This window comes from Danio aesculapii, chromosome 9, assembly GCF_903798145.1.
Source record: "Danio aesculapii chromosome 9, fDanAes4.1, whole genome shotgun sequence".
Lineage (NCBI taxonomy): Eukaryota > Metazoa > Chordata > Actinopteri > Cypriniformes > Danionidae > Danio > Danio aesculapii.
Genome location: NC_079443.1, coordinates 9579112 through 9598331, shown reverse-complemented (window position 1 = coordinate 9598331; position 19220 = coordinate 9579112). Strand labels below are relative to the sequence as shown.

The 19220-nt window shown below is 34.6% G+C and overlaps 1 protein-coding gene across 1 annotated transcript in view; it reads right to left on the bottom strand.

Annotated features, from left to right (window-relative positions):
- The window catches only part of myo16 (myosin XVI), a 255324-nt gene that overhangs the window by 139783 nt on the left and 96321 nt on the right, over positions 1-19220 (bottom strand). The window contains 4 exon segments of the mRNA XM_056464750.1: positions 2434-2499; positions 10116-10226; positions 11742-11892; positions 14470-14620. Of these exon segments, the coding sequence (XP_056320725.1) occupies positions 2434-2499; positions 10116-10226; positions 11742-11892; positions 14470-14620 (479 nt within the window).

Here is a 19220-nt window from a genome sequence, read left to right as displayed (position 1 = left end):
GAGGTTTTAAAAGTCAGCATAGATGGTCTGAATAGTCTGGATTGGATTTTACTGAATATAATATCCCTCAATTTTATGGATAAACAAAACACAGAGCAAAACAATTAAAAAATAGCAAACCAAAACACACATGCATTAAACAAACACATACATACATTCAATAAACCAAAACAAAACCAAAATAAAACATCACAACAATATAACAATAAATAGACAATATATTTAAGCATTTACAAAAAAATAAGATAAAAAACATTTATTAAATACAACAAAACAGAATAATAAACCAAAATAAAAGTAAAATCACATGCATGAACACAACAAACACACATATACACGACAAAACAAAACAAAATAAAACACATCACGATAATAAAACAATAAAAATACATTTAAAACACAAACAAAATACACAATGAAATTAGTAAAAACTTTAAGAGAAAAGTAAACGAATAAAAACAAAAAACAAAATGTAACAACAAAAAACACCAACTAACACAAAATACAAAACAATCAAACACTTAGAAAAAAAAGACAAAAAAAAAAAACTAACTAAATCTAAAAAAAACTAAATTAAAAGAAATTTTAAAAGGAACCTACACTGAAAAAAATTATTCAAAGATGATTCCTTGGATTTACTCAATTTTTTTACGTTAAGTGGTTGTAAACAATTTATTTGGGCTGAATTTAAACAAACAAATTAAGTTGAACATTATTAAATTTAATTTGTTTGTTTAAATTCAACACAAATAAATTGTTTACAACCACTTAACGTAAAAAAATTGAGTAAATCCAAGGAATCATCTTTGAATAATTTTTCAGTTTTGCATGCGACACTTTTTTCAGTGTATGATAAAAATCAGTTTGGACAGAACTGTCTAAATGCTTAGTGAGTCCAGTCATATCGGAGTAATATAAACTCAACAAGTGTATTTTTTTTATTCCTGACGTTAAAATAGGATCTAAATCTCAGTGATTTTGAGGCCCACCGCATCGTGACGCAGGAATGCGGTTTTCCCTGCCCACCAAATTGATTGACATGCGCCATGTTTCTATAACAACATGTATGCACTTGTCCAAAGAACATTTTTTCCAAAGTAACTGGGATAAAAATATCGGTTCCAACTCTCTGTGAAAACAGAGCCTGTTTGTAATAAAGACAGTGAAATCACTATGTAATTCTTTACCACTATAATCACCACGGCCGCATGGTGTCAGTAAACACTAATATGTGCGTGTGTACTGCAAACTGCATTTTGTGTGAGACTCATCATACCAGAAAGGCTTGAATAAACATCACAAATACATCAAATCCACTTACTTGGTATTTTTAACTAATGAGCTGTATTTCAGCTTATATATATATATATATATATATATATATATATATATATATATATATATATATATATATATATATATATATATATATATAAACAGCTACACTGTATTCAGACACAAAAATGAGTATATTCTGGAGGCGAAAATAAATTATTATATAGCTAAAACTTTATAGACACATTTTGGAGACACCAAAGGCATATCCTACATCTTGTAAAAGGGGTAAAAAGGTGCCCTTTAAAGCAAAACAAATGCAACAAAACAGAATGATAAACCCAAATAAATATAAAATCACATCACAACATAAAAGCAAGACAAACTAAACAAAAAGTATTTAATAAACAACAAGAAAAAGTAATTTAGTTAAAGCTTTAATTGAAAAATGTTGTTGAAAAATTCATAAATAAAAAGACGTAAAATAAAAAATAAAAAAAAAACAATAAATAAACATTCATGAGACAAAATTCGTCATTCATAATTTCATAATTCATAAGAAAACATTTAAAACAAAATATTTTTAAAAAGTAACAAAACAAAAATGTAAAAAAATTACCAAAAAAATTAACACGCAAAAAACAAACCAAAAATATATAAGCATAATATAAAATAAAATAAATTCTAATACTACTACTAATTATAAATAAATAAATTAATTAATAAATAAATAAATAAATAAATAAAACAGAAAATAAATGAATAAAATAAATACAGTTTATTGTAAAAAGGAAATAAAAACATACAACAACAAAAAATGTAATAAAAATAAAGAAACAAAAATAAAAAATTGATAAAAAAGGATCAAGGATCTGACAGGCCAGAGGGTGACACCGAAACACAGAAAGGAAGGAGGGATGGAGATGTGAAGCGGGCACAGGAAGTGGGCGCTGTATGTTAAGTTGAACAGACTATCGCTGTCAGGAATGCCATGAATTATTTATCAGGAGACAGAGCTGCATGTTATAGTGTGTGAACCAGAGAACAGCTTAAAATGGCCAGACGGGCAGATGCATGCTCTAAACCATATCGCTGATGAATTAAACATGTATTTGATAAAAAATAAACACAAACATGGAGCGCTTGATTCGTACTTACAAGATTAGAGTAGATGGGCAGGTCCTTGTAGGGGTTTATGAGGAGAAGAATGTGTCCAATGTAGGTCTGAAAAAAAAATAGCAAGGTCAATCTATAACATGATATTTAAAGGGCACTACATGCAAATATGTAAAATATATGCAGTTATTTTGAAATAACAGTATTCATTAATTAATTATTAATTATTTTTATGCCTTACTAATGGATAAAAAATATAACCAAACAAAAAGAGGAAAGGACAGGACAAGAAAGGAAAGGAAAGGAAAGCAAAGGAAAGGAAAGGAAAGGAAAGGAAAGGAAAGGAAAAGGAAAAAGAAAGGAAAAGAAAAGAAAAGAAAAGAAAAGAAAAGAAAAGAAAAGAAAAGAAAAGAAAAGAAAAGAAAAGAAAAGAAAAGAAAAGAAAAGAAAAGAAAAGAAAAAAGAAAAGAAAAAGAAATAAAAAGGAAAATAAAAAAAACAGGAAAGGAAAGGAAATGAAAGGTAAGGAAAGGGCAGGGCAGGACAGGACAGGACAGGACAGAACAGAACAAGAAAGGAAAGGAAAGGAAAGGAAAGGAAAGGAAAGGAAAGGAAAGGAAAGGAAAGGAAAGGAAAGGAAAGGAAAGGAAAGGAAAGGAAAGGAAAGGAAAGGAGAGGAAAAGTAAATAAAGGAAAGGAAAGGAAAAGACATGCCAACAATATAATCTGAGTTACTGCTTTTTGACTACAAACACATTAACATGTCCAACTGCCTTAAGTCCCCAGTTTATATCATACAAAATCAGAGAATGAACTGAAATGTTGTCATTTTGAACAAAATCAAGTTCAAAACACCTCGTCTGTTGCAAACTTTTGGGGGTAATTTGTTTTGGCTCCCAAACACCCTTGCGCTACCATTGGGACATGATGATTTCGGAATCAGTAGGTGTTGATGATTACCCTGGAGGGTCAAGTAGTAGAGCTTGTGCAGATGTATTCACACCTGTACAATTGCTCCCATAGATATATTAAAGGCTTAGAGGGGGTCACACGGCAGACAATAAGTCACCTCATCATGCTACATCTTTTCTATGTACACCAGGGTCAGCATTCAGTGTCTCTCTGTGGCAAATGTAACACAATGTAAAGATGTGGTGATGCTTCTCGTAAGGCTGTTTGTCAGTATATGAAGCTGTTTGTTGTGGCCTTTTGATCTGGCTATGGAAGCATGTTTTAAGCGATTAATTTCACTCACATTTATTCAGTCTTCTTTTTTATTTTGTAAATAACTGACCAACCAAAAATCCATTAAAATTCAAATCCATTTAAAATTTAAAGTGTGACACAGCAGGGATGAGAACCAGCGGCTCCAAATTCAAGGCCGCAGTGCACGTCTGGAAAAAGGTTGCTTGTCATCTCCAGTCCTTGTCCCAGGTGGTGAGGAGTTCGAGTATCTTGGGGTTTTGTTGATAACGAATGAGAGAAGGATGGAATGTGAGATTGACAGGATGATCAGTGGAGCAGCAACAGTAAGGTGGTCGATGTACTGGTCCATTGTGGTAAAGAAGGAGCTGAGCCGAAAGGTAAGCCTCTTGATTTACCAGTCAATCTACATTCCTTCTCTCACCTATGGTCATGAGCTTTGGGTCGTGACCGAAAGGACAAGATCTTAGCTACAAGTGGCCAAAATAAGTTTCCTTCACAGAGTGGAGGATGCACTGTTAGAGATAGGGTGAAGAGCTCTGTCACCCAGGAGGAACTCGGGAGTAGAGCAGCTGCTTCTCCACATCGAAAGAAGCCAGTTGATGTGGCTCGGCCATCTGATTTGGATGTCTCCTGGAAACCTACCTAAAGAGGTGTTTCTGGCATGTCCCACCGAGAGGAGGCCACAGGGAAGACCCAGGACATGCTGGAAAGACTATGTCTCTCAGCTTGCCTGGGAATGCCTCAGGATCCACTCAGAGGAGCTGGAGGGTGTGTCTGGGAAGTCTGGGGTTCTCTCCTAAGACTGCTGCCCCCGCGACCTGGCCCCGTACAAGTGGCATACAATAGATGGCGGAATAGATAAAATAATATGCAAATCATTGCAAAAATTGTTTGACCCACTTATTGGCATATATTTTGGCATACTGCTATCCTACTCAACACGCCTTTATGACATAAACAAGTAATATTTAAACAAAAGCAAAGGCCACTTTCAAACGACTACACCACCGTTCTTTTCTCAACCACCATCAATACTGATTTGTGTAGCTTGACACATTTACAACACTGTTTCCAGTATACATCACTTAGCCTTCTCTAACTAACTTCTTTTTGCCCTAAAATTATACTTTGGTATAAGCAGACTTAAAAAAGACCTTCTCTTACTTATTTTTGCCATCAAAGTATACTGGAGCCTTTAGTATAAGAAAACTTACAAAACTGAGAACGCAAGTGGGAGGTGTGATTGAATTAAATAAGCAACATCATGGACTTCGTCTCTCCAGAAGAAAACATGGATCAATCTACTCCAATAAAGTGCACATCTGGCATCTCTCATTCTTTTCCATCTCCTGCTAAACGATCAGTAAAGCATCAAAATCTCCATCCATCACAGCGGTAATGACAGACATCATTAGACCCATTACAGTGCAACACAAAAGTCCTCTGCTCGCTGCCTCCATATCAGTCTCAGCAGGGAGACTTCATTATGACCCATTGTAAAGTGTGGGAATAGCAGCAGCCATTAGGCATAGATTTGGCTCTGGTCATGAGCAGGCACAGTGTGCAGTCGACTGGCATGAGCTGTGGACCAAAGGCTTGACCGAAACATCCATAGTGAAGCAGAAGATTTATATCTTTAAATCGCATTCGTATTGATTCACAAGGAAAGACAACTTCTTTACTGTATATAAGAATAGATGCAAAAATAAATTGTTCACGCTAAGAATTTTAGAAAAGTATTAATGAATAAAACATACAAGCTTTTCACAAATATCAAATAGCTAGAATTTGTATGCTAACATCTAGACTTGGGTAATACAGTATAGAGCACTGACTAAAGAAAACACTATAGTGTTATTGGATTGTTTGTGTGTGTACTGTTATTGGAGGTTTACAGTCAGTCCAGCTAGGGAAAGCCCAGAAAGCTTATTCTTTTTTGTCAGTGCAAGATTTACTTAATACGGAAGAGGTAAAAACTGCAGTTCATAAAATCTATGAACCGGTCCCTGAGGCTTATCGCTAGACATTTTATAATCATCACAAACTGATGAAACATATGTCGAATTTGTTTGCGAGAAAGAATCCATGTTTGTTCAGTGGTGTACCTTCTTGGAAATAAAATCATTCAAAGAGCATTGTGAACTGATTCTTTTAGAAGACTTTAAAAACTGCTTGCCAGAATGCGTTAAGATGTATTTAAATTGGGTGACATAAAGCACTCTCAAAAAACATGTAGCAGGGTTGTCACGATACTGGAATTCGGTATTAATTGGTACTGAAATATTAAAAACGTCCATTTCCCCTTACATTTGAGTGCTGTTGAGCATGTTCTTAAACAGCGCTGATTTGCCATTGTGTTCACATGCTCAAAAGACATGACTGGTGAGTCTGGTGAATTGATGATCTTCACGGCCAATCACACTGTTTACTGAGTGTACCCACAGATGCAGGGACACTGGAGAGTTTTAACGCTACGATTCATCAGCAAATTGCTTGTATGTCAACTTACAGACAAACCAGCTGATTGACGGGACTCATTTCTGTTGAGCACTCAAATGTTATTGGCAAATAGACGTTTTTAAAATTTCAGTATCAATTGATAACAAATTCCAGTATCGTGACAACCCTACCCTGTAGTGTTACTGGATTGTTGGGTGCTTGTGCTGTTTTTGGTGGTTTACAGGGTCAGAAATTTGCATAATGTAATGAGTATGACTTGGTTGAACTCTGTTAAGGTGGTTTAAGAGGACATGCTTTGTTTCCCTCGTAATTCCAAATGCTTAAAACTCATACTTATTGGGGTCTTATCAAATTTTGCCACAGGTTTTCTGAGAGGATTAATGGGTAGAAGTAAAGTAAGGCCATATAATAAGCATTTTTTTTGGAGATAATAACATTATTTATAGAGAGAGTCCTCATAAACCCCCAATACCAATGTGTATGTGTGTAATAATATTATTATTTTATATTTTATTAATGATAATACTACTACTAATAGTAATAATAAGCGATGTGGTGGCACAGTGGGTAGCACGTTCACCTCACACCAAGAAGGTCGCTGGTTCGAGCCTCGGCTGGGTCAGTTGCCGTTTCTGTGTGGAGTTTCATGTTCTCCCCGTGTTCGCGTGGGTTTCCTCCAGGTGCTCCAGTTTCCCCCACAGTCCAAAAACATGCGCTTTAGGTAAATTGGGTAAGCTAAATTGTCCGTAGTGTATGTGTGTGAATGAATGTGTATGGATGTTTCCAAGTGATGGGTTGCGGCTGGAAGGGCATCCGCTGCGTAAAACATATGTTTGGCAGTTCATTCCGCTGTGGCGACCCCAGATTAATAAAGGGACAAAGCCGAAAAGAAAATGAATGAAATGAATGACTGAATAATAATAATAATAATAATAATAATAATAATAATATTCAATACATTCTTCAAGAACTGTCAATTTTACAACGATACTAAACTGAACAGAACTGATTCCTTAAAATGCTAAACTAAACTAATATCCAATAATTAGCAAAGTGCACTTCCCTTTAAGCCAAAAAAGGCCATTTAAATTTTAAATAGTTGCTGTTAAAGTTAATCTCTTTACTAACATGAATAAACAATGCTTGTGAAGCCTTTATTAATTAGAGTTTAACATCTATACATGTTTAGTTAAAGCGTAGAGCATGGGCAGTAATGTCACTCTCAGTATAAATGCTGAAGTGACAGAAAGCAAGCTGCTATAATTGAGTTAGTATCCATGTAGGATTATAGTAAACATCAGTAGTAGCAGCAGTTGTTGTAGTAGCATTTATCAGTAAGGACAGCAGCTGTTAACAGAGTGTCAATGTAAGAATGTCTTTTCATCTCGTCAGGGCAGCTCAAGTCTCTGGCTGGAATACAGTGAGACCTCGAGGGCTGCCATCCAAACACCAGTCACTGGCCATACTACAAACAGAGCCCCTGGCATCTCTCCAACACAACCCACAATAGATTCAGCAGCAGTGTTTGTGTGTGGGAGACTGGACCGGAAGGCTTGCTGAAAGCCCACAGAGTGTGTGATGGGCCAAAATCTGGACGAAACTTCCCTCAGAGTGGGTTAGGACAGAGAGTAAACGGACTCCTTCTGAATGGGACAGACTGGGGAGGGCGTTTACGCAACAGTGCTTTCATATAAAAATTAACAACAATTTGTGATTTGTTTTAGGCTGTTCATTGAAATGAACAGAAAATGCTAACGAGTTTCAAAATGCATGTATCTGAAATGATATCACTGTGTGAACTGCAAAAATGTGATTTTGTGAAAACAGTGCTGACATCCACATGTGTTGTCAGTTTATAGACATGCCCTAATACTTGGCAACCCAAACAACAATGGTGGACTTCAGGTGCTTGTCTATCAGAAAGGTGTTTCCTACACTGTAAAACCCAAAACGTTAAGGTAACTCAAACCATTTGAGGAAACCGATTGCAACAAACCATTTAAGTTCAAAATCTAATCCTAATAAGTACTGTGAACAATCCATTTGAGTAAACAAAGCAATCTGAGCAAAGTAAAACCCAATAAACGAAGAGAACTCAAACCAACTGAGTACTGTAAAACCCAATAAGTTAAGGCAACTCAAACCGTTTGAGGAAACCGATTGCTACAAACCATTTTGGTAAAAAAAACGAATCTATATGACTACTGTGAACTTACTCCATTTAAGCGGAAGTAATGAGGCATTTAATTAACTCATTAACTTCAACACTGAGTTCAAAACTCTTTTCAAATGAGTAGAATTAACTTTCAGTCAATTTTGAGTTAACTACACATTTCATTTGATAAAGTTGACTGTTGGGTTTTACAGTGTAGTAAGGCTGTTAATCTAGGGTCATCTCAAATCAAAGAATCCTTTAGTACAAAACAGGCTGATTAAAGGATGTAAAGTAGGCATTGGTGGTATGCCAAGTGTCCTTCATTCATCCCAAAATCTTTTTCACACATTCAAGGTCATAAAAAAATTTAATTATACTTTCTTTTACTATAAATAAATAACATAACGCTTAACTGTACAATGTAAACATTATTATAAAGTCTGTTAAAATACGGATCTTAATATACAGTATTCATAAAAACATAAATTTAAAAGCATTTCAGATTCCATGATGTGGAAAATAGCATACAGTGCTCAAAATTAATATTTTCTAAAGGAAGCTTTGCAATATGATATTCGTGCATATACATTAAATTTGCCAGTAGTACTGAAGCCAAATCTAGAGCTAATCTATCAAAATAAGTTCTGTCAACTGTCCAACATTAGTACACCCTTCATTATATGTTAGGGAAATAAATAAAAAAAAAAATAGAAAATAAACAAAAAATTTATAAAATTTTGTTGCAATTTTTTTTCTGTATTTCACATGAACTTAAATGTATTAGCTTTCTATTTCTAAAGATATTCTGTGACTAAAATATTATTTTAACAAAGATATCCATTAAATAAATTTGTTTTGTTCCAATGCACCAAATTTTGTTTGTTGTTTGTTTGTCAAATATAGTTATATTCACTGAGAGATGGATAAAAATATACATTTTCAAAATAAGGTGAATTTATTTATATTGAGCACTTTACACAGACATCCACATTTACTAGACCATCTCTTTCTAGCATTTAATACAGCAATAAACCCTTGTTTTGAATTTTAAGGCCAATTTAGACTTCTGCTATGGGTCTACGTGGTAGATCCATCACACAACCTTTGCTGGACCCTGACCCACACCTCTAAATAAAATGTAAAAGATGTAAAAATGTAATGCAAGATCTGTGATTGGCCGGCTTGGTATAGCTGTGATGAGTGAGCGAGGAGCCAGATTGTTTAAAAAGTTTCATGTCCTGCATTAGAAGCTCTGGATGGATAATTTTGCTATATATCCATTATATTTTATGGATATTTTTGTATTTAGTTTATGATTCAAGTTGTTGAATGTTCACGGTTCCCACTTCTTTCTTCCTTGAAGAAGTGTAAGTTTGAACTACTGCTACAGTAGCATTCCACACATTTCTAGCATAAACTCAAAACACCGGCAAAGAAACTCGACCTGGCGGAACATAGAAACCCCACTGTCTAGCGTTTCGCAAGTGTGATTGCAGAACAGCACAGACAGAACACAGAGGTATAAATGCTCACAATGGCATCAGCTACATGCAAGGAATTACGGCAATCGCTCAATGCAGAAGTATAAATCATCTGGTGTAGAAAGGAAAAACAGAAATCTTCACTTGAATGTATCCTTCAGTCTAAGAAACATCCTATAAGATTGTAAGTGTGCAAGTGAGTAGAGTTCTCTTATTTTCGGATATTGCTAACTACTGGTTTGGAATGCATAAGCATTTTCATGAATCAATGCGAACAAAAACAGCACAGTGTAAATTTGTTGTTTTGACATTTGTTGTGTAAACATAACCTAAATATTGTGTGATCTTTTGTTGATTGTGTATATTTGATCTGAGGGTTTAGATTGTTAACAGAATGACACACCACGTGTTTTACTACGTACATAAATCTGGTCATTGGCGAAGCGCTTCTGCATCTCGTATAGCAGGCTGCTGTCTGTGAGCTCACTGAGTGACGCAAGGTCATCATTAGGGGCAGGAGGCATCAGTTTCACCTAGAACATAAAACACATTCATTATGACAAAAGGCAATATTAAATTCTTCATTGTTTTCCAAGAGATATGAAAGAAACAGCATTAGGGTTTAGAACAATACAATCATAATCAAACAATCTGTTCGCTTTGGGTCAAATATTGGGTCTAATGTTTAAGGGACAGTTCAATCAAAAATGAAAACTCTCTGTTGATTTATTAACTCTCAACTGAATTTTTTTTTTTAATTGTGGATTTAAGGGATTGATAAAATGCAAGTCATTACCTCAATGCAACCGTAGGACCCACATATATAAGTTTTGTTTTACATGCATATTAAAGTGGCAACAACCATTGACAATTCATTTTTGTAATCACCAGAATTCATCAAGGCAAGTAAATTAACAGCATATTTAACTTTGCATCAAAATTATCCCTTTAAACGGCCCTCCATTTTATTGTACATGATTATTGCTAGTAACATTTGTTTCTTATTATATAATATCATAGCTCATCATGATAATGCATTACAATCCTGACACAATCATGTACTGGACATTATTCCTCCCTCCTGAAACAATTAAGTTAAACTGTTTATTTAATATACTGCAAAATCATGTTCATTTCAAAAAGTTACACTGTGCAAGTCTAAACAATCAATCCACTTTCTTTTGCCTAATACACACACATACACTCAACTGTATGCTCAACAGCACCGCAGGTGTGAGAGTAATGGGAGCGATTTTCTCTGTGTCTTCAGAGTTCAAAGGTCATTCTCAGGGTGAGAGGGGTCAGAGTGTGCAGTGGAATAGATTACTAAGGCTCTCTACATCCAAACCATGACTGATTTTACTCTCTTCTCTCCAATACAAAGGATAAAAACCTAAAGACAGGATCTAAGTGTATTAGATTGTACTCATTTCTCTTTAGTAGCCTTTCTTAGTAGCCTAAGATGAAGACAAATCACTCTAAATGTGCAAGCGCATTGAACACCAATGTATACACATGTATCATGTATCCTAGAATGGAAGAATGAATGGAAAGAGTGGGGGGATCTACTGTACAGTCTACAGATGTGCATATGTAACATAAGGAGTAAGGAAAATCCTCTTTTTAAGATTTATTATAAGCTGTTTATAAGTTGACAAATTAAAACTGACAATTTAAAAGTGGTTGATTCATGAAAAAAAATTGCATTTATTTATGTCTATGTTTTAAAACTTAGCATAAGTAGATCACTTTGAATGTCCAAGTGCATTAAACACCATATAAGCATCTGTTTAAGCACTACATATGCAAGAAAAAAATAATTAATTAATTAATGAATGTAAAACATATTGTGATAAATAAACCAGGCCAAATTGCAAACTAATACTCCAAACTCACATGTGGTGCCTAAAAGACAAAGTACTGCTGTGAAACAGAGCTTGTGTGATACATTACACTTGCAGCGAGTTTGACTTGGATGACCGCAATATACACTTTACAAACTCTTTAGGGAACAAAATTCCCCAGACAGCCCCTATCTCTCCTCTGACCTGCTCCAGCTTTCCTGCAGCGCTGGGATATGATCCATCCAGCCCGTTATCAAGGGAAGCCTGCTGTGTCAGAGCACCTCCAGAGTCCTTAAACATGGCCTCCTTCTCCAGCAAACTGTCCCTCCTGGAGATGGGCAGAGCCATAGTAGCCCTGAAGGAAGGAAAACAATTTTAAAAAACTATTGTCAACAAAATCCAACTTTGCATTGCTATGGTGCCAGAGATGATACATTTGAACTAGCGTTTTTGTGTATTTGCATATGGCTCATTTCCACTGAGTGGTATCAGTGCGTTTTAGTACAGTACATATTTATTTATCCATTTCCACTATCAGAAGTGTCAAAATAGTAAACCGGACAGACCCTTACCACTTTTTTGGGACTCTTTTTTAACACTGTTAATCAACTACATGCAATTCAATGCCACAACATGCAAGAAAAGGTATATCTTTCGTATTAATTAAGTTTTGTCTAAGCCATAAACACACAGAAATAATTTGATTTTAGCAACAATTTCTATTTTTCACAACTTTACGGCAAAACAACAGCATATTCCACGGTAAATTATCAACTCAGGTACTGATTATGTGCTTTACTCAGTGTCAAATGCTACCAATTGGATACTTGGATTTATGTGCCATTTATTGCCATATTGAATACAGCAGCAGACAGTTCACCTTATAAATAACCTGGCAACCTGACACAACAATATGGTAGTGAAAGGGTAGAGCAAGACGCACTGCTGAACGCTATTGCAAAAGTATGAATCTTCCTACAAGATTCTGCAGTGCATCAAACTGACACCACACTATCCCATAATGCACATAATCAATGCAACTGATGAAGGTAGGTCGCTAGATAATGCCAAATGGTCGATGTAACATACTAATTCCATTCAAACTACTTGAATTCATACTAAATAGAACAAGTTTAGTAAATTCTAATTCAATTTTATTAAATCATCCTTTGGAATCATCCTTTGGTCAAAACATGTATTTAGAAAAAAAGTCTGTGTTTAATTCGATGAATATCAGGTACCACTATAAAATAAATTACCTTAATATTTAGTACAATGCACTTATGTGCATACAAGCTTTTATATTTTACTTACATTTAAAAAAAGTATATGCATATAATTTCATCTGTAATTACTGTAATGGTCCTGACCTGAAAGTCCCTTCTGTCCTGTCAGTGTTTAATGTTTCCCTGTTTGTCCTGTGCTTGTTTACATTGCTTTGTCGGCCATGTGCTCCTCTTGTCTTTCCTCCATGTTTTCATCTACCCCGCCCTCTTATTCACACCTTGTTATCCTGATTGTTTTCACCAATCTCTTGTGTGCTTTGTTCTATATATTGTGCTGTGTGTTCTCATTTCTTTGCTGGTTCGTTCCATGTAAGCTTGTCTTGTATCCTAGCTGTATCCTTACTGAGCGCTTTGTCTTGCCTGTTCTAGCTCTCGTCTACTTATTGTTTGTTTGCAGCCACTACTTTCTTTTGTTTGTTTGTTCCTAGTGTTCTAATCTTTGCTTTGCTTTTATCCTTAGAACCATTTTTGTTCTGTTTTCTGACAGTCCCAGTCTTGCATTAGTAGTTGATTATTAGTTGTCTTTTGGATTGTTTAATTTTTCTCTTTAAGATTTTAGAATTCGATTTCGAATTCGATTGCCCAAGTCAGTCTAGTTCTCTTTCTACATGGATTTATATTTGATTTAATATTTCTTTTAGATTTAGTTAGTTTTATTATTTTTTATATTGTATATTATTGCTGCCTGTTTGCTGTCCTGTGTTTTGTCTTATACTTTTCCAGTCCTATCCCGTGTCCTGACTTCCCTGGCCTGCCAGTCTGGAGTTTACGCGGCTTGCTCCAGGATCTTCCTCCTACTCCTGGCTAGCATCTTGTCTCATCTACTGGCTTCCCTGTGTTATTGTGTTATTGCCCCTACTGTTTGGACCTTGTCATCCCTTTTGTCTGTCTACTTGTGCCTAATTCCGTCAATAAACACCTTTGTATTGTTCACTGCTGCAACTGGGTCCGCTTTCTTGCAACCGACCGTCACAATCACATTTATAATTACACCGTTAACCCATCCTTTACACATTAACCCACCCTTAAACCTACTTTAACCATACCACCAAACCTGTCCCTAACCATACCTTTATCTCACACCAATAGCACCATAGCACTGCACAACACAATATGAACACAATAAGCACATCATACGTATGTTTCCATGTATATACTTAGTATTTAAGGCCACTTAACATAAAGTGGGACTGAATAATAAATAAATAAATATTTATTACATTTTTGAGAACATTCTTCTAAATTTCAAATTTAAAAAAATTGTCATTAAGAGCTTCTTTTGGCAGAAAATGATAATGTCTCCAAATAAGAAACGTTTCCATTTGTTGTGACTGACAACAAAGAATGCTTATCTCCGCTTAAGGTAACAACAACAACAACAACAACAAATACATAATATAAACATGTCTGACGAAATAGCATTTTTGTTAATATTTAGAACAAACAATATAATTAATTTGCAAACAAAAAATCCAGGTAGATAAAGTAGTCTGTTTCTTTTTATTCAGCCTGAATGTCAGTCTGACTTAGCCAATCACTTCTTGCTACTGTAAAATCAGAATTCTCAAAAATCTACAATGTTTACATGCTTGAATTAATCAGACATTCGCTGAAACATTAATAAAGTCTGTCACTGCTCTACGTACAGTTTTTTAACAGGCAGGTTGTTGTCCTGGTTGGCCTCAGCGCAGTGATCTTCAGACTGTGGAGGAGATGCAGAGGGGTCTGTCTGTCTCTGTACCCAGAATTCCTCTGCTCTCAGCAGCATCTCTGCAATGTGCTCAGTTGCTGCAATGTCTGAATAAAAAATAAATAAATAAATGAATAAAAAAAACTGGGTAAATGTATACACCATCTTGACTGAAATTAGAAGGGCTTACAGTTCAAAAACCAAATGGAAAAAGCCCATGGATCTGGTTTCAAAAAGACTTTTAAAATGCAAACATATTCAGTATAAAAAGGAATTAAATATTGGTGGATTTATTGGTTTTGAAAGAAAAGGCAGATGGTTTTATCTTTAAAATCTGACAATTATTAGTGACTAAAGACAGCATTTATGATATCATTTTGAGCCGTGATTTTTCTCTGGGGTCCAATTGATTTCTCTCTCAATCCCTCTATTTCTCACCCCCCGCTGTCTGTCACATGGATGTGTCTGTATTGTGATGGGCACTGAGCCCTGCTGCAGACTGATCCATCTGTGCTTTGATCTGGGGGGTGGGGTTTGATAATCTATCTCTATGAAATGAGCAAACAGCCTCATTTATTTATTTTTTTATTTATTTTATTTTATGGAACTAGGAGAATGTGACACCCAAAGAGAATGAATCTCCAATCATACACACATTCTCTAAGAAAGTCAGATATCTGCAGTGCTCTCTAAAGATACTTTAAGTGAAAAGAAAGGATTGACTTCGGCTCTGTGTTTCATCCCAGACATCCTTGAGTTAAGCTGGGGTGTTAGAATGAGCTATTGATTAGAGTCTAGAGAGAGGAGACCAGTAAATTAGTGAAGACTGATCTAACACCTCACTGGAGATTCAGTATGAGGTGCACGAGTCCCCTCAAAAGCTCATGCAAATCATGCAGCACATGGACAGACTGAGGTCTTGCACTGGTTTACTAATCAGTACATTCGGGGTGTTTTCGAAATTGCTGATTTTTCTCCCCCATGAAATTGTTCTATTATCCTCTTGTTCTATTATCCTCTATCCTTTTTTTTTTCTTGTACTAAATACAGCACGATACTGTATTTCACATTTTAAACGTATTTTTACACAAGTATTCAATTAGATATACATATTCAAGATTAGGCCAGAAATTCCCCATCACAATTAGGCCAAATCCATTATTACAGCTTTTATGATTAAATGAATAAATGCATACAATTTTAATTTGCTGCATTACCTTTAGATCTGTGCATCAGTGTTCTTGAATGCATTTGTTATTTTATTTCATATTTATTATTATTTTTTTTTTTGTAATTTAATTTTTTTTTTTTGCAGTTGTGAGTATTAGAATCAAACACATATTACAATCTGTAGTTTAAAATTAATGATTTGATTTGTCAAGTTAGGCAGTAAATTTTGCTGTTATTTCTGATTGAGATTTATTTATACATATTTTTTTTTGCAATCTAAAGATAAAATTAAAATATTTCGCAATAATATGTCTCTGACTTTGACTATAACAGTAAGATGAGGAACAATGTTACATCAAGGTTGATTAAAGGAATTGTACAATGAAAATCTACTCACTTTTTACCCAGCCACATGTGTTTCCAAACCTTAATGAGCTTTTCTTTTTCTGCTGAACACTAAAGAAGATACTTTGAAGAAAGCTAAAAACCTGCAACCATTGACTTCCATATTAGGAAAAAACAGTACTTTGAGAGTGAATGGTTTCCCGTTTCTAGCATTTTTCAAAATATCATTCTTGATGGTCAACAAAAAGAAAAACTCAAAAGTTTTAAAAAAGTAAAGGGTGAGTAAATCATGACAGAATTTAATTTTTTTTTAGGTGAACTCCCTTTAAGTAATGAATAATTGCAATTAAATTTTAAAAAAATTTTGTTGAATTACAGAGTTTGCATTATTTTTTGATAATTCAATGTACACCTAAAGCCATTGCTTAGATCAGGGTTTCTCAACCGGTGGGCCACGGCTTTGAATCTGTGTTAAAATATATATAATGTTTCACTTATTTTATAAAATGATGTAGAAAAATAAGAGAATATTAGAAAGCAAAAGTCATGTTTTGCTAATAAATAAAGCTTTAAAATAAGCATTTTCTCCAGACAATCAGTTTGGGCCTCCAAAAAATTTTTGGAGTAGGAGGTGGGCCTCGAAGTGAAAAATGCTGAGAACCCCTAGTTTAGTTTTCTGCGTGTAAGACTAGTTTATTACTTATCTCATACTAGCCTTTTGTTTGCTTTGATTCTGAATATCTGCCTGTTGCAGGTTGTTTAAAAAAAAATAATAATAAAATACACAGAAATCATCGAGGGTAGCAATACTAAATTTTAACATGGTCACAAACAGCCTGGAACTACTTTTGCTGTGTGTTTGACTGAAAATAATTTAGCCCCACTCCCTACTCAATATTCTGTTTCAGTTAGAAGTGCAAAAAAAGGCTCAGTAACTTTTCATTCATTTACTTTTTAACATGAGTTTTACAGTACCATACACTTGCTGTATACTACTGTATGATCTTGAATGCTTTATTTATATTCTGACTTCTGAAATAGCAAAATACCCCATTGTTTTCAAATAAAGTTTTTGCAGGCGTGTTTTGGGTTTAGGTTTTAGACTGAACTTTGAAACGTGAATGCTGGGTGTGCCTTTTTTATTTGAAAAGAGCACATTTTTGTGTTTCATTAAACAGTATGTCCTTTGAAACCATTGGCTTCAATTAGTTTTGTCAGATGTGAATCAACCTGAGCCACAGGCTAGTGGAAGCAGATTCACAGACATCAGCAGATGGACAGAGAAAGAGAAAATTGAAGAAATCTCTTCAGCTAGGAAATATTTACGCCCAAAGAATGCTCTAGAGAGGAAGAGCAGTTGAACACACTAAAAGAGGGACAAGTGTAAGTCATCTATATTTTTTCAGATATATTCTGTCAGAAAGTTATAGAATTGTACTACAGAGACTATAGTAACTGGTATGTAAGAAGACCCTGCAGCTTTGTGGTCTTAAAAGGGCCTTTTATGTTTTTTCACACTTTTAACTTCCTTTAGAGTACAATGTCTCTTTTTGATCATGAAAAATACTGACAGAATCGCTTGCTCATTCATAAATACAATAAATAAATAAATTTATTAATTGATTAATTAATTAGCATTTTGGGTTTTAATATTAATTTTTATTATTATTATTATTATTATTATTATTATTATTATTATTATTATTATTATTATTATTATTATTATTATTTATAATGAAATCAGTAAAAAAATAAAATAAAATCCCTGAAGTCCATGCATTTCATTTTGTTATTAATTTATTGTTATTTTATTACAGCGTTAACCTGATGGTGTTTTGTGTTTGTGCTCAAAAAATAAAGGGCAGGAAAAATTAAGAAGCCACTTGAATTTCTCAGTTTTTCCAGATTTATGTGTTTTGGTTGAATTTACATCATTGGTATTGTGCTTCTAAAACTATTATTAACATGTCTGAAAGACATGCACAGTTTTCTGGCTATTTTTTGCAACAACCAAATAACAAACAAAATAAAAAATGCCCTAAATGACAACATTTTATGTATATTTTCAAGGAACTTAAACTTAGACTTTGTCATCAGTAGGTTATAGGTATCCAAATAAATCCGTGGTCTCCTAAACAAAACACAATTAGGTTAATGCATAAAGTATATCATAAAACAAACACTTATTTAATAATGACTTTAAACTCTTTTTTTTTTCCATAACTGTATTTTATAGAATGTTTCACAAGCAATTTACATTGTGGAAACTCAAACTAAACCAGCTAAAACTAGTGTGTGTACTGTATATACACTATCTGACAAAAGTCTTGCTGCCTACACAAGTTTTAGGAGCAACAAATAGTAACTTGACTTCTAGTAGATCATTTGGTATCAGAAGTAACTTGAAAGACAAAGGTCCTAGATTACGCTTATTTTACCAAAATAAAAAAATATCATGCCTTGATTTTAGGACAGTAAGCTCTGACTTTGCTTAGACAAAAGTCTTGTCACTTAACAGAAATAATTTACAATATAGAATATAAAGTCATGTTGCAGTGAAACAGAATTAATATTGTGTATGACTCCCATGAACTTGGATGACTGCATCCATACATCTCTGCAATGAATCAAATAACTTATTAATAAAGTGATCTGGAATGGCAAAGAAAGCGTTCTTGCAGGACTCCCAGAGTTCATCAAGATTCTGTGGATCCATCTTTAATGCCTTCTCCATCTTACCCCAGACATGCTCAATAATGTTCATTTCTGGTGACTGGGCTGGCCAATCCTGGAGCACCTTTACCTTTTTTTGCTATCAGGAACTATGACGTGGAGGCTGAAGTATGAGAAGGAGCGCTATCCTGCTGAAGAATTTGCCCTCTCCTGTGGTTTGTAATGTAATGGGCAGCACAAATGTCTTGATAACTCAGGCTGTTGATGTTGCCATCCACTCTACAGATCTCTCACACAGTCCCATATTGAATGTAACCCTAAACCATGATTTTTCCTTCACCAAACTTGACTGATTTCTATGAGAATCTTGGGTCCATGCGGGTTCCAATAGGTCTTCTGTAGTATTTATGATGATTGGGATGCAGTTCAACAGATGATTCATCTGAAAAATCTACCTTCTACCACTTGTCCAAATGATAAACTACAGTAGAAGTCAAGTTATTATTTGGGATCGACGAC